Raw genomic sequence first — 19,903 nt, forward strand, 5'->3', positions numbered from 1 at the left:
TTCATACACGACATTCACCTTGAAATGAAGTTTTTTCTATTGCCTTACGCCACATGTCTCAAAGCTAAATCCACACCCTTCTTTCCTCTATCCTGTGATTTCTCTGTTCAGGCTGTATCCTTTTTGGCGTAGGGACCATTCTCTAGTCTGTTTATAGGAGCATAACCTATGTTGACATCAGTAGATACAGTGGATCTATGTGTGAATACGTTGTATACCCCTTCTGACATTTTTATTTTGATTTTTTTTTTCTTTTTGGAGTAAAGCATAAATAGGCAAGGCTGTTGTCACTGTTTCCATCCCTATTTAATCTTCTTATTAAGTATTTTTCTTTTAGGATAGAGCACAGAGCTAATGCTACATCCTCATTTTTTCAGTGTCTGTCTCGTGTTTCCAGAAAACTCATAAACCTTCACACTCAAAACCTCCTTCCTGCATACAGAACTTTCCTTTCCTTTCCTTTCCTTTCCTTTCCTTTCCTTTCCTTTCCTTTCCTTTCCTTTCCTTTCCTTTCCTTTCCTTTCCTTTCCTTTCCTTTCCTTTCCTTTCCTTTCCTTTCCTTTCCTTTCCTTTCCTTTCCTTTCCTTTCCTTTCCTTTCCTTTCCTTTCCTTTCCTTTCCTTTCCTTTCCTTTCCTTTCCTTTCCTTTCCTTTCCTTCCCTTCCCTTCCCTTCCCTTCCCTTCCCTTCCCTTCCCTTCCCTTCCCTTCCCTTCCCTTCCCTTCCCTTCCCTTCCCTTCCCTTCCCTTCCCTTCCCTTCCCTTCCCTTCCCTTCCCTTCCCTTCCCTTCCCTTCCCTTCCCTTCCCTTCCCTTCCCTTCCCTTCCCTTCCCTTCCCTTCCCTTCCCTTCCCTTCCCTTCCCTTCCCTTCCCTTCCCTTCCCTTCCCTTCCCTTCCCTTCCCTTCCCTTCCCTTCCCTTCCCTTCCCTTCCCTTCCCTTCCCTTCCCTTCCCTTCCCTTCCCTTCCCTTCCCTTCCCTTCCCGTTGTTGTTGTTGTTGTTGTTGTTGTTGTTGTTTCAATTTCCTGTACCTCACAGGCAGCCCCTTTATATCACTTTGTATCTCCCATTATTCCAACTATCAATGACATATTATGGATGGAAAGATTTGGGGTGTTAGGAATATTGCAGGTCCTAGCCATCCATGCTATGAGATGGATTTGGACAGTTAATCTCGGTAGACCAAATAATGTAGGCAGTTTCTGTAAATTATCTGGTGTGTTAAGTTATTAAATTATTATTAAATATAGTTTTACATGAATGATGATACTATCAGCAAAATATCACAAAGTACTTATCTACTGACAAGACCAGGTGCCATCTCACCCATTATGTTTCTCCGACATTATCAAAACTGTTAAATTAGTCTTTGAATATGGATATGTTGAGAAAACTTTATTTTCTACCTTACTGTATTACCACTTCCAATATCTTCAGTGCTCTTTGTCTACAGCAGTTTTATTTTTATTTTTTATTTTTATTTGCCACTGGATCCTAACTCAACCTGTCTTATTTCTCATCCTTTAAGGTAAATAATTACAGTTTAGAAGAAGTTACCCATGAAGAGGCAGTAGCGATACTGAAGAACACATCAGATGTAGTGTATCTGAAAGTTGGAAAGCCCACCACCATTTACATGACTGATCCTTATGGCCCGCCAGATATTACTCACTGTAAGTGACTATCGTAATTCATTTTGTATGAAACATCAATTTGTCAGATCATTGTGGTTGTTTCATAGCTTGTCCAAAGTACTCCATTAAAGTTTATGAAACAGTGTGGAAGGCTACAAAAATAAAATGTTTGATGCCACCTAAGCAAGCTATACTTGTGAAATATTACCAATAATACAATTCAACTAAAGTATGTTTGCAGCCAAAGTAACAGTGTAGATGATGTACTGCTGTGCTGACTCAAATTAGACAATATCCAAGTAATCAGATTGAACTGCAACTCTTGTGACAATTACAGTAATATACATATGCAGATATATTTTGAAGTATGATTGGATTTGAAGAATGGAGTCCTCTGTCCACTGAAAAATCAGAACAAGCAGCAAACGATACAAACAAAATTACTGAAAAGTTTGAGAAAAACGGATATGATATTTTCATAAAATGTTTACTTGGAATGTAAAATCACTGCTTTATCTACATAAATCTGCCCATTTTCTATGTGTATCCACTTTCTAAATTCCTACTCCATTTTGCTTCATTGTCATTCTGCCCATTAACTTTACATATGTTCGTTTGCTGTTCCTTCACCGAGGACTAAGAATTTATTTGTCCTTGAATTAAATATCTTCCCTGCTATAGGAAAAGTTGCTGGAATGACTTTTGGTTGTTTAATTGTTAATAAAGCTCACTGCAGGATCTCATAAGAAGGGAAGATTAGTTTATTTTAAAACAAACTGATTTTCCTCAGGCTGTGATATCCATGTACTGAAAATCATCTAGACTTCTTTTCAACGTTCAAGCAAAAACACATGCAAGGTGAGCTTGCTAAGATTCCCTGAGATGACAAGGATGGGTGGCTGTGAAGTCCTTACCATACACCATACACATACACCACCTTCTTAGGTTGCCAACCTGCTTGACTGTGTGCTTTTTGTAGTCCTAAGGAGATGACTGTGATTAGGTTTTTCTCTCTATCAGGGTTTACTCTCTTCTCCTTTGTCTCCCTGTCTGAGTGTCCTAGACACCAATCTAGTCTATTTCCTGCTATCATTTCTTAATGGCTTGAGTCTTTGTTTTAGTTTGGGTTTAGGCTGTCCTGAGAAGTTGCCCATAGTTATTCTATGTTTGATAACCTACTAATGAACCTAGGTGCTATCAATACTACATTCTTATAAACCTCCATCTACCAGTCCTCTTGATGTTTCCATTCCCATTCTCTTCTCATAAACAGTGATCTTAGCATTTCAATTGTAGCTTTCTATACCACTAATGCCTTCTCGTCTAATCACTTTGTTACTAAAACTCCCTTCCTTCATTCAGTTCTTCACTAAAAACTGTCTGCCTGGGGTTTCATTACCAAAAGGAAACAGCTGCACCACCTAACAACTGGGTGACAGTTTAATTTTTGGAGAGTTTCAGCAACTGACCCATACACATCTTGATCTTCTGCCATAATACTAGGGGCACTTACGGTCAGGGAGTCAACTAAGGACTGGGAAAGGTAGATTTTCTCTGTCAAAGATAAGAGATTAATTTTAGCTGCTCATTTGCAGTGCGTTGCCACTGTGAACTGAAAAAGTTGAGGGGAAAGCTTCATATCCATAATCCTCTTTATTCAGACTGCTCCATTAAAATAAAAGAGAAGGTTTTGTAAGATTCACATAAGGTGGTATATTCAACTGTGCAGAGCATACCTATTTACTTAGTAAATGTTACAACAGATGGCAGTCATGATTGTTCAGTAGCAGTCTGGTCTGAATCTTAGCAAAGCCCAACAAGTAAAACTACTAAATGTCCCTATCCAATCTCCAACATTATAATACTTCCTAAAATAATTTGAGAGTTCTAAAAGAGTGTGTTTTATTATGTCAGATTATAGATCAGCAGCATATGGACAGACAGAAGCAATTCCAGAGAGGGAGTAGAGGTTGAAAAGATTTGCAGTAGCCCATCCCAGGCTGCTGGTGCGTAGAGATTCATTTATCCTCGGGGAACCTTTCATTATACCTGCATGTTCAGAGTATTTCAGAATGGGTAATGGCCTTTCCCTGTAGGGATATTTTGCTTTGAAGCATTCTGAATCTCAGCATCTGAAGGAAGGACTGAAAATAAGACTAGAAAGACTTCTTTTCATGAGAAAATTAGTTGTAGCTCATTGCAGAAGCATGTGTCTTTGTTTCTGCTACTTATCATTTCCTTTTCTAATTACATTAACTAGAGATTTGATTACAGCTATTGCAAGTAACTTGAGAATGGCAAAAAGCAAACAAATAACAAAATCCACAGACCCAAGATAGAATCAGACAGCACCATCCTGTAATTGTCATTATTAGTCATTAATTTGTATGAGATTTGTATCCAATTTCTGTTCTGTATACAGATTTACTGAGTTCTAAATAATTCAGTTTATATTGGTACTGAAATTTCAATTACATGGGAAAATGTGGCACCTTAAGTAAATCACAGCTTTAAACCTTCACCAAACATAGTTCTTGCCATACAATTCCTGCTTTAATCCTGCAATGAGCTCTTACTGTATTGCTCCCACTTCTGTACAATGGAGCCAAAAAGATGTGTGTGCTTTTAATCTCATTCTCTCCTATTTACATTTCCTTCTTTGAGTCACTAATAATTGAAGAAAGTCTTTGTTTCCCATCTTCCAAACTATCCTTTCTTACTTGGATCCCTTTTAAGGATTCAATTTCTGCAAAATGAACCATTATCATTATTATTGTTGTTGCTGTTGTTTTGTTTGTTATTATTAACCTTTTGGGAAAACTCCAGCTGCTCATTCTGTCTTGTTAAATTTTAAGCTCTCTCAGGCATGAACTGTCTGTTTTGGTGTTATTTACAGCAGCAACCATATTCTTCATACTTAAATAAAAATGATGCAGTCGTGACCTAATCAAATATAGAAATGGCTAACAGGAAATGCTTATTCTTACCACCAGCTTATTCTCCACCAATGGAAAATCATATACTCTCTTCTGGAAACAACGGCACTTTAGAGTACAAGGCATCTCTGGCCCCTATTTCACCGGGAAGATACTCACCCATTCCAAAGCACATGCTTGTGGAGGATGACTACACCAGGTCAGATGTTTTTCTTTGTTACATTTCATGGCAATTGCAAAGAACATTGTTAAAGCATTGGTAAAGCAAGGTAAAGCACTCCATGCACTCCTGACAGCACACAGCATATAGTTGTTTTCACCTGTGTTCAAGGGAAGACAAATCATAGTTATTACAGGTATAGAGACATCTAAGAGAAAGATCTCATGAATGAATGCTGACCAGAAGTCCATGTTTTCTGGGTACAATCCTGCACTAGTTCGTAAACAACATGGCTGCATTAGAGCAGTGCTGGCACTGAGCAAAACATGCTGTTTTTTAAGAGGTGTATTAGCTGTGATAGCTTCTTACCGGCACAACTAGGAGATCTCAGGATCAGTGACTCATCTGGCTCACTGCATGTATGGGTGGAGTGGCTGTACATGTGTTTGTACCTGTCTGTGAGAGTGTACTCTGAAAGGTCTGTCTTGTTTAGTTCTGTGAAAGCAAGGCTGAAATAGCTCTGTGTACACACACTGAAAGATAAATGACACAGAGAGTAAACAGTATGGGAAGAGAAAAAAAAAATGTATAAACTGGCTGTAAACTGTCTGTGAATAAATTTAGGTGGGAAACTAGAAAAAGTGTCATAACCATTAGAGAATCATAATATGAAACAGCTTTCTGTGGGAGTATAGAGGTTAAAAGGAAACTGTACAGTAGCACTTGATACATTTATAAAAGAAATTCTTGTGATTATCAGCAAAATGACCAAGGAAATAGCTTCCAATATTTTGTTTGTTTGTTTGTTTGTTTGTTTTCTGTATTTTTTTTTGCTTGTTTGTTTTTAACAATCCAAAAAGGATTGTAGACATAAGGTAATGATTGCCAGGTAGATGATTGCCAGGTAGAAAAGACACAGGAAAATGCAGGAAGAGTTATTTTATGCCTTGTGTTGTGAACATCACTGATAAAACACTGTGTATTTATCTTATTTGGCTAGTACCTTATCTTTTAATGTCTAGTGCCACAGAAAATGATTTTTTTTTTCCCTGTACTTCAGTATTTATAGATTCATTGTGTTTAAATCTAAAAGGGGCACTGTTTGTGGTCATCTAACCTGACCTACTGTGTATCCTAGGCCAAAGAATCTCATCCACTTATGTATTCGTCAGCTTCATAATTTGCAAATTTGCATTTCATATTTCTTGTTGCATAAGATTAAGATCACAAGCTGCTTAACTTGTTGGATCAGACAGATTCAGAGTAACTAAATCATGATACAGTTTTAATGAGGACATAAATTTATGGAAACCACACCTTGCTTCCCTGTCTTGGCTAAAATAATTTCTCCTTTGTTTTGACTGAGGATGCAAAAACAATGTTGCTTTCCTTCAATTTATGAGACACTCAGTCAGGATGAATTTTCTCCAAAGGGTTCCAAGAAGTTACATATTTTAATTAATAGTTAAAATTCTGATTTCATTAAATTGTGCATCAAGGCTTTACCTGAGTTCATACTGACACCATAATTTCTAAAACGCCTATGTATAGGAAGAATACTAATATAATAGTATCTGGGTTACAATTATGAGGACTTGTAGTGCTGTTTTATCTCTTTCTGTAATGAGACATCAGCACCATTATTATTGAGAAAGTGTTGGCAAAGTTTAAAAACAGCAAAAAATGCAATCTTAAAAGTAAATAATAGCTAAGGAGATCCAAAAGTCACAGATAATAGAGGAAGGAATCCTAAAACAAGAGAAAAGCTGCACTCAGAATTCAAAGATCATTTAAAAAGTTAGTAAAACTGAAAAGTAATGGAGAAGTATCCTTAGAAGTCCTTTGTTTCTGCTCCTGTAGCTGATTTTAACTTTTTAATTGCTTGTATTTTTATTTTTATTTTTTTTTAAAAAAAAAGGGTTGGGGAACAATAGTTATAAAACAGAAGTGAAGGCAATGACAGTTCTAGTCCATTGTTGAGGTAAGTATCCAATAGAAAGCATACCTGCTGGAAGAACCATGCAAGATACTTATTGAAATACATCAATGTCTTTTTGATCTTCTTAGGAAGAAAGATGTCTTCATATTCCAATCATTTTTATTTTTAAACAAGTTAGTTTTGTTGGTTTAGGTCCTGACAGTAAAGACTACTTACATAGTCTAATTCTTGGCTGAGTTATTCATACCAACCTTCATTTTGTGTTATTTGGATAAAAAATAAATGTCCAAAAAAGCACAGTCAGTATATTCTGAATAGTCCTCTCCTGTATTCTTCCTATCTGGACTTCCAAATTAATATGTTTTCTAATGAAGGTCTGTTACCTGAAATATGTAGGATTGGCACTATCAACTCTGCAAGCATCACCTTCTGTGGCATGTATAGGACACTGGCAGAAATAAAGTTGTCAAATAGTATGTGAGCAGACCCTGAATGTAACAGACCAAATCAAATAGCAGTCTCTAAACAAGTCTTTATTTCAACTTATTGAAGGAAGAACTTAAATTTATTAGGATGATTATGGAATTTTTAACAGTGATATAGTTTATATGCTACACTGATATCCAGGATACAGTAGCACAAAGATTAAATGAATACAGTGATGTGTCATAAGAAAAATGGCGCTTCCTGCTGCTGGATTTCCTCACCTAAACAAGAGCCAGGAGACCAGGCTTCTCCTCTGACTACTATGACTGAAAAGCTCTGACCTTCAAAATCAAACCTTTTAGCCCATGAATGACAACTTCCTTCCTTCCTTCCTCCCTTCCTTCCTTCCTTCCTTCCTTCCTTCCTTCCTTCCTTCCTTCCTTCCTTCCTTCCTTCCTTCCTTCCTTCCTTCCTTCCTTTCATCTGTGTAGCTGATTATTGCCTATTAATTCCAGTGGGACTATTGAAAAATGGTACTGTTAAATCTGACAAATTTTGACATCTATAAACTAGGAACGCTGATTGCACTATCTCTGTGCAATGCAATAGGATTTGATGGTGAGTCTGCCTTTAAAATGAGAAGATATTTTGAAAGTCTTTGCTCCTGACCAGTTTAGAAAGACCTAAAGTCTTTTGGGAAGTTAATTATCATATTGATAATTCTAGTGAACCCTATAGATCCCTTGACTGCAGCATTTATAATTAGGTTCCTTCACATATTTTTTTATAATTAAGATAATTGCCAACTACTGCAGTGCTATCCATTAAAACTACCTGGTTCTCACTATAATAGATTTTCAGGGTTAATTTACATGGCGATCACATAAGGAAATTTATTACCCATGCAGCCATAATATGGCAACACTTCTGTCAGATTTTCATTTGTGCCAACTAAAAATATTTGGAACAGTAACTTCTCCACTATAAGAGGCATTTGCAATCTCAGAATTTGTTGTACATACGACTTGAGTGAAGCTGATGAGAAGCTTTAACTTCTTTGCTTTAACGAATCTGTTGGTTAAGTCAAAACAGTTGAAAATTCATCATAACTTGTCCACTTACTCTTCTTCCTCTTTTTTTTTCTTTTATCCTTTTTCTTTCTTTCCTTTATTTTTTTTTTTTTTAAATTCCAGATCCAGATTTTTCTTTAGCTGAATATTTTTTGGCCAACAAAATGCATGTTTCTGTTGATAAAAAATTGCATTCTTGGTCTGATATTGAATCAGCATCTGGAAAAAAACAGTACATATTTTACTTAATTAAACTGTAGGAAAAAAAAAAAAAAAGCTTGATCAGAGCACAAAGGATAGAAACGTACCAGATCATCCTCAGCCACAAATTTTAATGAAGCTGGATGTTACTCTTTGCTTACTGAGCTTTTGTAAGTTGTGTATAATATTGGTCCAAAATGCTGTCAGTTGAAAGGCGTAATTTACTTTCTGTTTTGTTGGATTCATTTTAAATTCCCTGGGGATGGAAGCTTTTCCTTCCTGTATTTTTAAAAAAAAAAGATTGTCACATTTTAAAATTCAAATAAGATAACAAAATTTCAGGTCAGTAGAATGTGACATATATCACTTAGATATAAAAGATATACTAGTTTTCTAGTAAGATGGAAGTGCTGTGCAGGCAGTCCAGGCAATTCCTTGATTGTGGTATTAACAATTTTCCTAATGCTCCTCAAGGGGATAAACAGGTATAATTCTCTACTTGACTTGATGCTCATGAAAAGGGAAGAACGAGTCCGAAAGGTGGTAAATAAATAACAGCTCAGATCAGAATGCCCATGAGTTGGTGGAATCCATGATTCAAAGGAAGTCTGTAAAGGTAGTCAGCTAGTTATGACTGTAGACTTCAGAAGAGCAGACTTCACTCTTTCTGGAGAATTGCTAAGCAAAATTTCTTGGGATGCTGCCACACAGACATAGGTTCCATGAAAGATGGATGATTTCTAAATAAAACTTGCTGAGAACTCAGGAATGAGCCATACCGTTGAGCTGTATGACTGGGAATTCATCAGAAGGCCTTCTAGACTATGTTAAGAGCTTCTTGAACTAAAATGCAAGATGTAGACAAGCGTTGCTTGCCTGCTTAGTGATGAAATCAGAAAGCTGATGGCTTTGATCTAAGACTTCCAAGGGTCATGAAGGGTAACAAAAAGTGATTCTGCAAGTGTGCTAGTTTCAAAAATGAAGGCAAAAATTGATGGAGGAAAAAACTGATGGAGGAGACAATGTAATGGCAGACAGTACAGAAAGAGCTTAAGTACATTATCATCTTTGCCAGGCACCAAAGGGGCCAAAAGGTAATTAGAATAGTCAGCATGGATTTACCAAAAGCAAATCATGTACTTGTACAGCCTGATTGACTTTTCTGATGAAATGATGAGCCATGTGGATAGCAGTGATTGTCCTATACCAACCAGGGCCACAGTGCAGGGACTGCCTCATGTAGAAATGGCTCTTTGCTGGATGAAAACACAGCTAGCTCTAAAGGCATCCCTGGACCTCACTACAACTCACAAAATATGCATCCGATGTACTGTGGGGCATGTGGCAATTCTTTTTCACCATCACCTGCCTTCGGGAGTGGCTGCAAAGCTGTTCCAGGCCATCTCATTCCTTGTCCCTGTGAAGATCAGGAGAAGCTGTAACACACATGCTGCAGGATACAGGGAGTGCCCTTTAAAACTCCTCCAGCAACCTCTCATCCAGACATAAGGAAGTGTTGGATAAATGGGTACATCTAATCTGTAGCTGGAAAGAAGGTATGATTTGTAAAGTTTTGGAAACCCTCTGGGTAGCCTTTTGGGTATTTCCTGGATTTTAAGCTGCCATCTTCCTCATTAGACTTCTCTTTGCATGGCTGTGCACTTTTGCATGCTACAGCAGATTTGGTAAGGCTTTTAACACAATCTCCTACAGAGTTCTCATCTGAAAGATGAGGAAGAGTGGACTAAAAGAAGAGATTGGGTTGGGAGCTGACTGAACCAGTAGGCTGAAAGGATAATGATCATCACTTGACATCTGTCAGGCAGGCTGCAATGAGCAGAGTACCTCAGGATACTCCAGGCGTCAGTTGAATATCTTCATCAATGACGTAGATCATGACACAGAGTGCACCCTCAGCAGTTTTATGGTAAGTTAAGGCGGAGTTACTGACATGACGAAGGGCAGAGCTATATACCAGAGCGATCTTGATTAAACACAAGAATTGGGCCAGGAGAAACCTCCAGTAAGGAGGTTCAGTAAGAAATCTGAAATAAGGTTTCAGTAGGAAATTTGAAGTTCTACAGCTGGGGTAGAACAGCTGCACACACTCATATGAGCTGTGAAACAAGTATCTGAATTACAGCTACATTGAAAATGACCTGAAGGTTACAGCAGATGCCAGGCTGAACATGGACCCAGAAGAGAACTGTCATTACAAGGCAGGTAATCAGAATACCGGGCTATATTAGGAGAAAAATGGCCAGCAGATAAAGATAAGTTATGTTCTTGAAGACTGACTAGTTCCTGTTTTTTGACTTGATGTGGGTAAACAAGAAAGGGTCCATCAGATTCTGAGTCTTAAATCTCATGGAAGTTACAGACACAATGAGGGAGCTAGGGCTTGTTTAGTGTTATGAAGGAGAGACCAAGGGTCATTCTAAGAGCATCCTACAGCCACTCAGCAGCAAAGATGATGAAACCAAACTCTTCTCAGTAGTGACATAAAATGCAAAAAGGATCAAAGGCCAGAGATGTTTGTTTGGCATGATCTGATTTCAATTTAAGAAGGAAAAAAAAGACACCAGGTGAGTGAGGTAGTGCTGGAGCATATTGCTCAGATGGGCTGCGAAGTATCCATGTTTCAAGATTTTTAAGATTTGCTCAGACAGAATCAAGGCTGATATGATCTAGCATTGTCAATAATCCTGCTTTAAGCATGAGATTGGATGAGATGACCTACAGAGGTCCCTTCCTGACAACTTTTCTACTATATTGAGAAGAAAAAAGTGGTTTGTTGTTTTAGTGTTTTGTGGAATATACACTAGTAATAGAGCTGAGATAGAAGTAACAATTTACTCTTCAGCAGATGTCTGCCTTTCTATTTCTAGTAAAAAAAGAAATCCTGTAGTTTTTAGATGGTTGCTCCTTCTGGCTTTAACAAACAACATAGGTAAAAGATGCATAAAATAAAGAACTACCATCTTGAGTTTTTATTTCCTTTTTAACTTCAGCAAATAGTAACATCAAACTGTTGTGCTTCAATGGATAAAAAATGTACTTTAACATTTAACTCTGGGTAGACATTAAAGATTCATGGATGGAAAAGCTGTCTGAGTTATCTGTTTTGCTGTGAAAAGCACGTTTGATTTCTTTTATATGCATCTTTGCAAAATAACATTTTCTGGATGAGGAGGAGGTGCTGGGGATTGGGGGGGAGAAAAAGGAGAACCATTAAGTTGAAGTCTCAAGGGAAATTTTCCCTGTATTGAGAGCAGCATTCTTCAACTGTTTCTTGGGTACTTACATAAGCCTGCTTGTTGAATTGAGGTTATTTTATAAAAACACCTTTAAAGTTGTATTGATGCACAGATTTGACTGTTCAGGATTAAAGCATTACAAATAATATGAAGTTATGCATGTTATAAAACTATGAATAGCAGTTGTTTGACAATGGTTTGGGCTTTTATTAAGTAAAAAAATAGGGATAGAGAACTGCAGATTTTAATAGTGTTCCATTGGGATCTTGAATGAGTTGACTTCATTCAGAGTTGTCAATCATCCATTGACAAAACACTCCGCATATTTGAAAAGTGTGTATTTGCTGAAAGGAGTTAGCTTAGCTGCATTTCTTGTTCTTTTTGTGAGGGAACAGAACTAAAACTCTTGTATCCCAGATGAAGAAGAGCACTGAGTACTGTAGGTAATGCTTTCACATAGTGAGTTTTGCACCATGTTTTTGACCCAACATTGCTCAATGGCAGTGAAAAAAAGACATGCAGAAGTATGCTGGTGCAGTTAGTTATATGGATATGAAAGGTAATTATCAGCTCTCAGCAATCATATCATTATGCCTCACCTAAACTCATCATGTAACCTATGCCTTAAAGATAATTAATTACATATAGTAATATTAAATCACTTGTAACATTGTCAGCAGATTAATTGTTCCAGATAATACTTTAATGCCTTTTCTTTTTTTTTTCTCCTGAGGCTGGATAGAAAAGGTTGCATGTCTGTTTTGTTTTAAAATTTAGTGCAAATTACAGTTATTATTTTTAAAGTAACTTTAATTGATCACTAGTATCATCAAATTGAATTGTATTTATTTTAAACCATAGCAGTTTGGTCATCTGGTCATTTAAGGAGTAGAGGAAGAATTACATGGCTTAGTTCATGCTAAAAATCATGGTGATATATTTTAAATATTATAGCATTCCATACATAGCATGAGGGTGTTTAATTCTAGAAGCTGATGAAGTTCAACCTCCACAGTATTTCTACTGCATTTGTGAAAATCTGTCTAAATGCCAATAAATACAGGTCTTTGGAAAAACTGCAATTCATTTATCTTTATATATATGGGTATATATATATATATACCCATATATATATATGGGTATAAAAGAGTTTTACCCATATATATATATATATATATATATATATATATATATATATATGGGTAAAACTCTTTTAAATTCCATCCTCATACTGTAGGGCAGAAAAGCTTCTCCCAACTTTCTAATACTGATTGTTTAAAAAAGCCAGCATGACTGAGCCCAGCATTATATGGCCCAATCTAGTTTTTCTCTCTACTTATTTCTTCCAGCCTTTTCTGACATAGAAACATAATCAGGAGTGATTCTGCTCAGTGCTCTGAATGCTCGGTCCTGTCAGATTTGAACATTGAAAAGGTTGGAGGAATGGAAGGGAGTGTATTTGGCAAGGAGTTACAGTGAGATTGGATGTAAAAATGAGTGAGAACTTGTCAATGTTTCTGTGAAAATGGAAATCACAAGCAGAGAAGACGTATTTATTGTGCAAGTAAACTTAAAATTAGTACAAGGAAGGACATAAGTGAGAAATGGGTGAAGAGACATGAAGAAGCAATGGAGAAAAATAGCCTGGAGAAGAGCAACAATAAATTTCAGAGCTGCTGAACCAGCAACTCCCTCAGACAATAAAAACTGAAGTTTGGGATAATCAATAGTTGTGCAAGAAGACAGGGGCAAGGAGCAGAGCTACAGAGCAGGTAGCAAAAGTTGCTGATACAATGCTGGCAGGATTAAACTGAGGCCATCTCTCTAGAAAAAAATGAGAGAAACCCAAGATTTCTGGGGTTTTCAGGACTAGAGCATGATTTCTGCAGGCAGTCTGTCATTATTGCTCAATAATTGCATTGCTTGTCCTTCTGGAGGATGACAGCCTGCTGCTGCTGCTGGTCACTCCCTGTCTCTCATGTGGTAGCGATTTCATGCTCTAGATCAGCATTTGGTGACTCTGCTGATGATCATATTGATTTCAACATGGTGTTCCATAATAGTATTTCTTTCTTGGTTTAGCCTTTTATCAACCTAAGCAACTATACGGTAAATAAATAAATAAATACAGGAATACTATTTACATTACACATTAAATGTATATTACATTAAAAAAAAAAAAAAATTGCCTATATAACCTTGAATTGGACCCTTGGTGAAATGCAAAGTTACAGTACTTAGTTATGCTATCATCTAACAACAGCTCCTTGTAGAATTCTGTCAACAGCTTTTCAGAAAAAGAAGTCACAGTTGTATTTTTTAGCTCTATATTATTATTTGTTGCCTTCAATAAAGCATCTATTTTATGTCTCGTATATTTAGTATGCAAACATTAAACATATTATTAAACTTTAGAAATGCATAATAATTATCTAAGATTTCTGTTTGCTACCCCATTGTTTTAGAATTCATAATAATTAATTTAAAAGTGAAATTTTACTTATTGTAATGTCAACAGACAATCTGTCATGTCCTGAGTAATCTACACGTATTTGTCAAATTTGTCAGAGATTCCCAAAGAATGGGATTTCTATTTCTGTCAGTGGAAGCTACTTAATACTCAGTTCTCTACAAAAATAAATAAATAAATAAATAAAATTGCAGAGTCTAGCTTAAGGCTTGTGTGCAGATTTTTAAAATAAGATAGTAGAATTGGCGGTTATAATACAGGCAGAAATGGTGCATAACGTTTAATAGTGCACAAAATAAAAAATTAAGTCTAAGTACAAACTACATGTATCCACTGACCTGGACTCTTAAAGCAGCTATTACCACTTAAGCAAGATACTTTGGGGTAGATGTGTTTAATTCTGTAACAGTGTCAACTCAGTTCTCAAGAGCAGTCAAAAGGGTAATTAGAATTTAAATAGAATCTGATAGGAAAAAAAGAGAGTACTAAAGATAGTGTTTTTCTATATGAATCTATGATGCATCCAATTCTTGAATACTACATGAAGGCAACTCGATATAGCCCCAGAATAGGGTGACAGATGATCGAGGGTGTAGCATGGCTTCCAGATAGAGCTACATAAATGATAATTCCAGCATAGAAAAAGGATGATAGGGAGAAATAGAAAAGAGATCTGCAAAAGCACCTGTAATAGGGAAGGTAGCAAACAATTATTACTAGAACTTTGTTATAACTCAGTGGCAGGGAGTGTAACATACATTGCCAAGTGAGTTTAAATTAAAAAAAAAAAAAAAAAGTTTTTGAAATGTTTCCAAATGTTATCAATGTGCTATCAAGTAACAGGCTTACAATACACAGAGGTAGAAATTTTCGGTATGTCACAATTGATTTGCTGGACTCAGTGCCACTGGGTGTTGTTATGCCTAGGAACCTATCAGTGTTTAAATACAGACGAGGAAAAGTGCACAAATTCACAGTGGATAGGCCCAGTAAACACAATTTGCTTGGCTTTCATTTCTGGTCCATGCGGTCCCTAATTTGCTGATTTTCAACAGCTGAGCAGGGAAGGGACATTATTTACTGTCCTTGTTCCCTGAACATCCCTGCAAGGGACCAGGTACTGATGCAGATGGGCCTGCAGCCTGACAGTCTCACCATTCTTATGCGAAACATTCTTCTTTTCTGTTTTGCTGCAACAGAAAATTGTACTGATTTTATTTTTATTTTTTTCAAATTAATCAGTCAATTTGTTTCCTAGCTCCTAATGTGTAAGACTAATGAATGTAGAACTAGGTGTAGAATATTAGAAGTTCTAAATTATTCTATTATGCCTTCTCGTAGGCTGTTGAAAACATGATTAAAATGTTTAAATTTTACTGCTAAGAGGCATTCTTACTATTCATTGCAGTGCTAAAATACTGCTATGATCTCAAGCACTTGTTTTGCACTTATGGAAAACTTTAAGGCTCATGAACATAGCAGATAATAATGCAAAAGCTGGGAAATAATTGATTACACAAGGATTTCCAGAAAGAACTAGGGTAATATCCTTTTGGTAGTTTCTTCCAGCTCTTCACACACCTTCTCTGACAGTCTTCCAGTTGAAATAAACATATCATGTGAGTGTTTTGGTCTTATTCAAACTGCTAGGACATAACCTGTGAAATAAAATCAACTTTCAATTTTAAATAAACCTTCTGAACAAGATGTATGGTTCTCCTAGAAGGTCATATGAATGAGAAACTAAAGTCATATGAGTCACTGGTTATTAGAAATAGAAGACTTCATTGACTTCATTTCTATTAAATTGCTATTGATTTGTGTTTTTATAGTGAAATAATTTTAAAAACAGTTCTTTTCACGCTTCCCAGCAACATTATGTGAGCAATACTAATGTGCTATATGTTTTTATTGAACTTGGATACAATTAAAAATTGCTACTCAGAGGAAAAACAAAACAAAGCAAAACAAAATCAACTGTTGGAGACTTGTAGAACTGTGAGATTTACTTTCTCTCAGATTGAATTTAGCATTTTATGGCTATAGCCCTGCAGACTTGATATGCTATGAGAGTTTAGCTGGTTTCCTTCCATAACACAAATGGTTTTAAAATCAAAAAAAAAAAAAAAAAAAAAAGTGTTAACATTTAATGTGCTATGTGTTGGCAATTGAACCTTCACAAACACAATTCTACAATAAGAAAAGTTAAAATTGAATTGAGGACTCTGCATGATGCTGAGGAGATAATAGTTTTAATAAGGACATCTTCTTATAACTTCTGTTGTGCAATAAAGCTAGCCTGAAATAATAACACAATGATGTTCCAAACAAAGAAAAATAAAGGCTATGAACAACTAGTAGGATTTGTTCTTCTTACACAATCTGTTATGAAAGAAATAAACAGAACCTTCATCAGATCGATACTCTACCTCCCCCTCTTATTGTTTTTTGCTGTTCCACAAATTAGTTAAACCTTACCCTAGAAATCTTGCCTCATTACAGCTAGCTCTCTACTGATTAACATTCCAGCTTTCAATTTTTTGGGGATAGAAAAGTAATTTATTGCTATCTGCTGTTCAAGCTACCATTTAAAAGCTTACCTTGTGGCACTGAGTGACTTGATTCTCTCTGCAGTCACTGAATTATCTGCTGAGGCATGCTCAAGTAAAGTTATGCTACTGCTGATACTTTCTGATGCCTTTCCTCTGCTCTTGTATACCCGATTCTCTTTCTGACTTAATTATTCCTGTCCATCCTGACCAAATGAGAGTTGCTGTTCTCATTTATCATAGGGATTACATTTTAGTTTGCAGATAAAAACAAAAAACTGTAATCTATGTTAGTGACAAACAACAACAACAAACAGTTTAAAAGCAGAAAAGGATCAAATCTGCTAACTAAGATATTACAGAAGCATTTAGTTATTGTTCAGAGTATACTTGTATTTGACAATTACTTCTTGGATAAATTTATTATCATTTTATTGAGTATACATTAATATTCACTCTATTTGACATTTTAAGGGTATTCTTTAGAGTAAGTCTTCCGTGAAATTAAGACAATGAACAAAATGCATTCTAAAACATAGTTCTTTGTCCTTCATCATTGTTAGAATTGCAAACATTGCTTAGTACTTATTATAGAGACAAACCCTCTGAAGCTGTACCTGCTGTCTCTGAAAGTGACGCAATTGCAAGTAAACTACAGTGATTCAGTCTTTAAAAAAATATATAGCCAACTTTTACATTTTAGTTACAACATGGTATATTACCTGCTGCATGTATTTTTGATTCATTTGAGGAATTAATGCATCATAAAATAAGGCCTCAGTGTTTTGACTTTTACTTATTTTGAAAGATTGTTGTTTTCCAAAGAAGGCAGGCACTGATAAGTACTAGCTTGCCATAGAGAACAAGGTGAGAAGTCAGGATGGTATTTGAAGATAGGCTGTTTCAGCAAGTATTTTAAATGACTTTTAAAGATTACTGTCCTACATGAACCACAATTTGGGTGACCAGGACAGCAATCTGCCCAGTATATTTTAATCATTCTCTTCCTTTCCATTATTTATGCTTTCAGTTATTTTTATCCTATTTAATTTACATTTGCTAAATCAAATTAGAAGATAACATAAATTTATACTGATTTGAGCTTGATGCTTGATGTTGTATTCTACTTATTTTTCAAGTTCTTGCTTCTCCTTTTCCAATACAATGTATAGCCAGGGTCCAGATACGTACCCAGGGTCCAGTGTTAGCATTCAGCAAGCCATGTGTCTAAATAGTATGAAAGTATCTAAGCAACCTGATCAGTCTATGGCTTTAATGACCACAAAAAATGACATCTGATGGCAAGTTTTGTGGTGATATCAGTTCATTTCATAGGCCTTAAAATAAGGACACTTATATTTTAAATTAACTGATGTCTGGAATCCTATTCTAAGCAAAGGATTAAAAGGATAGGTTTGAATTCTTTTCCTTAACCTTAAGAATTCTCAGCAGCTCAATTACAGGTAATATATTGTTAGCTAGGTCGCAGTATCATTTGTGTTACAGCAATGAACAGAGGACTTTATACATTGGCACAGTCATTTGAGAAAGGATTGTTCCAATTTTCTGTCATCCTACCATCCAGCAAGATTGAAAGGAGAGAAAATACCAAATATTTTAAAATTTCCTGGGTTCCACAAGACATTTTGTTTGTGACCTGTGTTTATATTTGAAGGAGTAATTTGATTTCAATATCTAGGGTGATGCTGAATGTTCATCTTCATTTTGCTTTTGGAAGCAGTTTGCAACTGCCCATTAATGTAGCAATCCCTCGTATCCGTCCATCTCTATAGCTTGATTTGAGTCTCAGCACAAGCTTGGATGGTCAGTCACTGGTGACTTAATATAGTTTGAGCATTCACAATTTTTCACAGGGTAGCAATACTCTCTTGTCATCTACCACTCAGAGATGAGTATCTTGTCTTTAATAAGTGAGTAAGCTGATTATGGACTGGTTAATGTCTTGAGCCATAGAGAAATCTACAGTTTTGTATCCATCTTCCTGCACTAGGGCAATATTTCTTTCACAGTAGGCATCATTTATATTTATTTTTATTTGTTCTTTAATGTATTGTCTAAAAAAAAAGTGATTTTTGAGTGAATAAAAGGCAGTATGTGTCAAAAATAAATGTATGTGTAGTATTTTTTTTTTCTTTTCCTCTGGATTTTTACTGTTGAAAACAGTAATTGATGTAGTAAATAAATTATTAAATCTAGCCCTCTGAAACAAGTGTGAAATATGCTGAGAAAAAAACATTTGCTATCTTAAGTTCATTTTAAAAAGAATTGTGCTATATGCCTGACAGAATGCTTTATAATCAAATGAGTGACAACTTTGCTGTTTTGATAGCTGGTAACCTTAAATTGCCACTTTTAACTGTAAAGTTCTTCCTGGGAAAGTCAGCCAGAGAGAGTTCTCAAATCATATGTCAGATTGCTATGAATAATGTTATTAACATTAAGTGAGACAAATTTTTACGTAAAGCTACTCCTTTTTCCCTGAAGGACAAAACCAGAAACTAACAACAAAGGAAAATATGTTCTCTATATCTGCCAGTGCACCCACAACCATAACAAATTCTGGTACCTGTGAAAGTCACAGCACAAACCACACCTGTGTGAGGCACAGAATAGCCAGAAGAACCAAAAGAGTTTCATTGACTGCCTGGCCTCTTGATATTTTCAGGTCTGTGAAATAAGATTTTCATCTGGCTAATGCTGTGTTGCTTTGATTAAAGACAGTGCCATGTACTGGATCTTCTGGCAGAAGCTAGGATATGACAGCAATTATATCTTGGCACTCTCTAGAGCAGAAACTCAGGAAATTATGAGTCAAGCTTCACTTTGCCAGTAGGCCCGGGGTATCTGCTGGGGCCCACACAATAGCTGGAGAAGTTACATGTCTGGAAATGTGCTATGTGGTGCATTTTTTCTGAAGACTGCTGGTTGTCTCCTGTGGATCCCTGAGGCTGTATCCCCTCCTCCAATCTCACCAGGAGGCTCCCTGGGAGGTTCCTAGTAAGTATTTCTTCTCCCAAGTGGTTGGACTCTAGACAGCAGAAAAGAAATGCTAGGTGACCTCTCAGTGCCAGTTTTAGGACATTATTCCTCATATCTAGCCTCACAGGTGGCTGTCCATAATTTGGAGCAAGAGTGCAAGTGAGATTACTGTAGCCTTGTCAGCAGGGTTACTTGTTTGGGATGTGGTCTGCATAATCAGATTTTGAAGGCCAAATCCAAAAAGAGAGCAAAGAACTGTTGAAAG

General features: G+C 36.3%; 1 protein-coding gene across 31 annotated transcripts in view; it reads left to right on the forward strand.

Moving 5' to 3' along the window:
- Positions 1-19,903, forward strand: part of DLG2 (discs large MAGUK scaffold protein 2) — a 1,031,289-nt gene that overhangs the window by 745,115 nt on the left and 266,271 nt on the right. For all 31 annotated transcript variants that reach the window (XR_005264704.2, XR_005264705.2, XM_027462397.3 and 28 more), the window contains 2 exons: positions 1,525-1,669; positions 4,624-4,765. Coding sequence is in view for 29 of the 31 variants with exons in the window: in XM_027462397.3 (XP_027318198.1) it covers positions 1,525-1,669; positions 4,624-4,765 (287 nt within the window). In the remaining 2 variants the exon portion in view is untranslated. The remainder of the gene's footprint in view (positions 1-1,524; positions 1,670-4,623; positions 4,766-19,903) is intronic.

This window comes from Anas platyrhynchos, chromosome 1 (genome assembly GCF_047663525.1).
Source record: "Anas platyrhynchos isolate ZD024472 breed Pekin duck chromosome 1, IASCAAS_PekinDuck_T2T, whole genome shotgun sequence".
Classification (NCBI taxonomy): domain Eukaryota; kingdom Metazoa; phylum Chordata; class Aves; order Anseriformes; family Anatidae; genus Anas; species Anas platyrhynchos.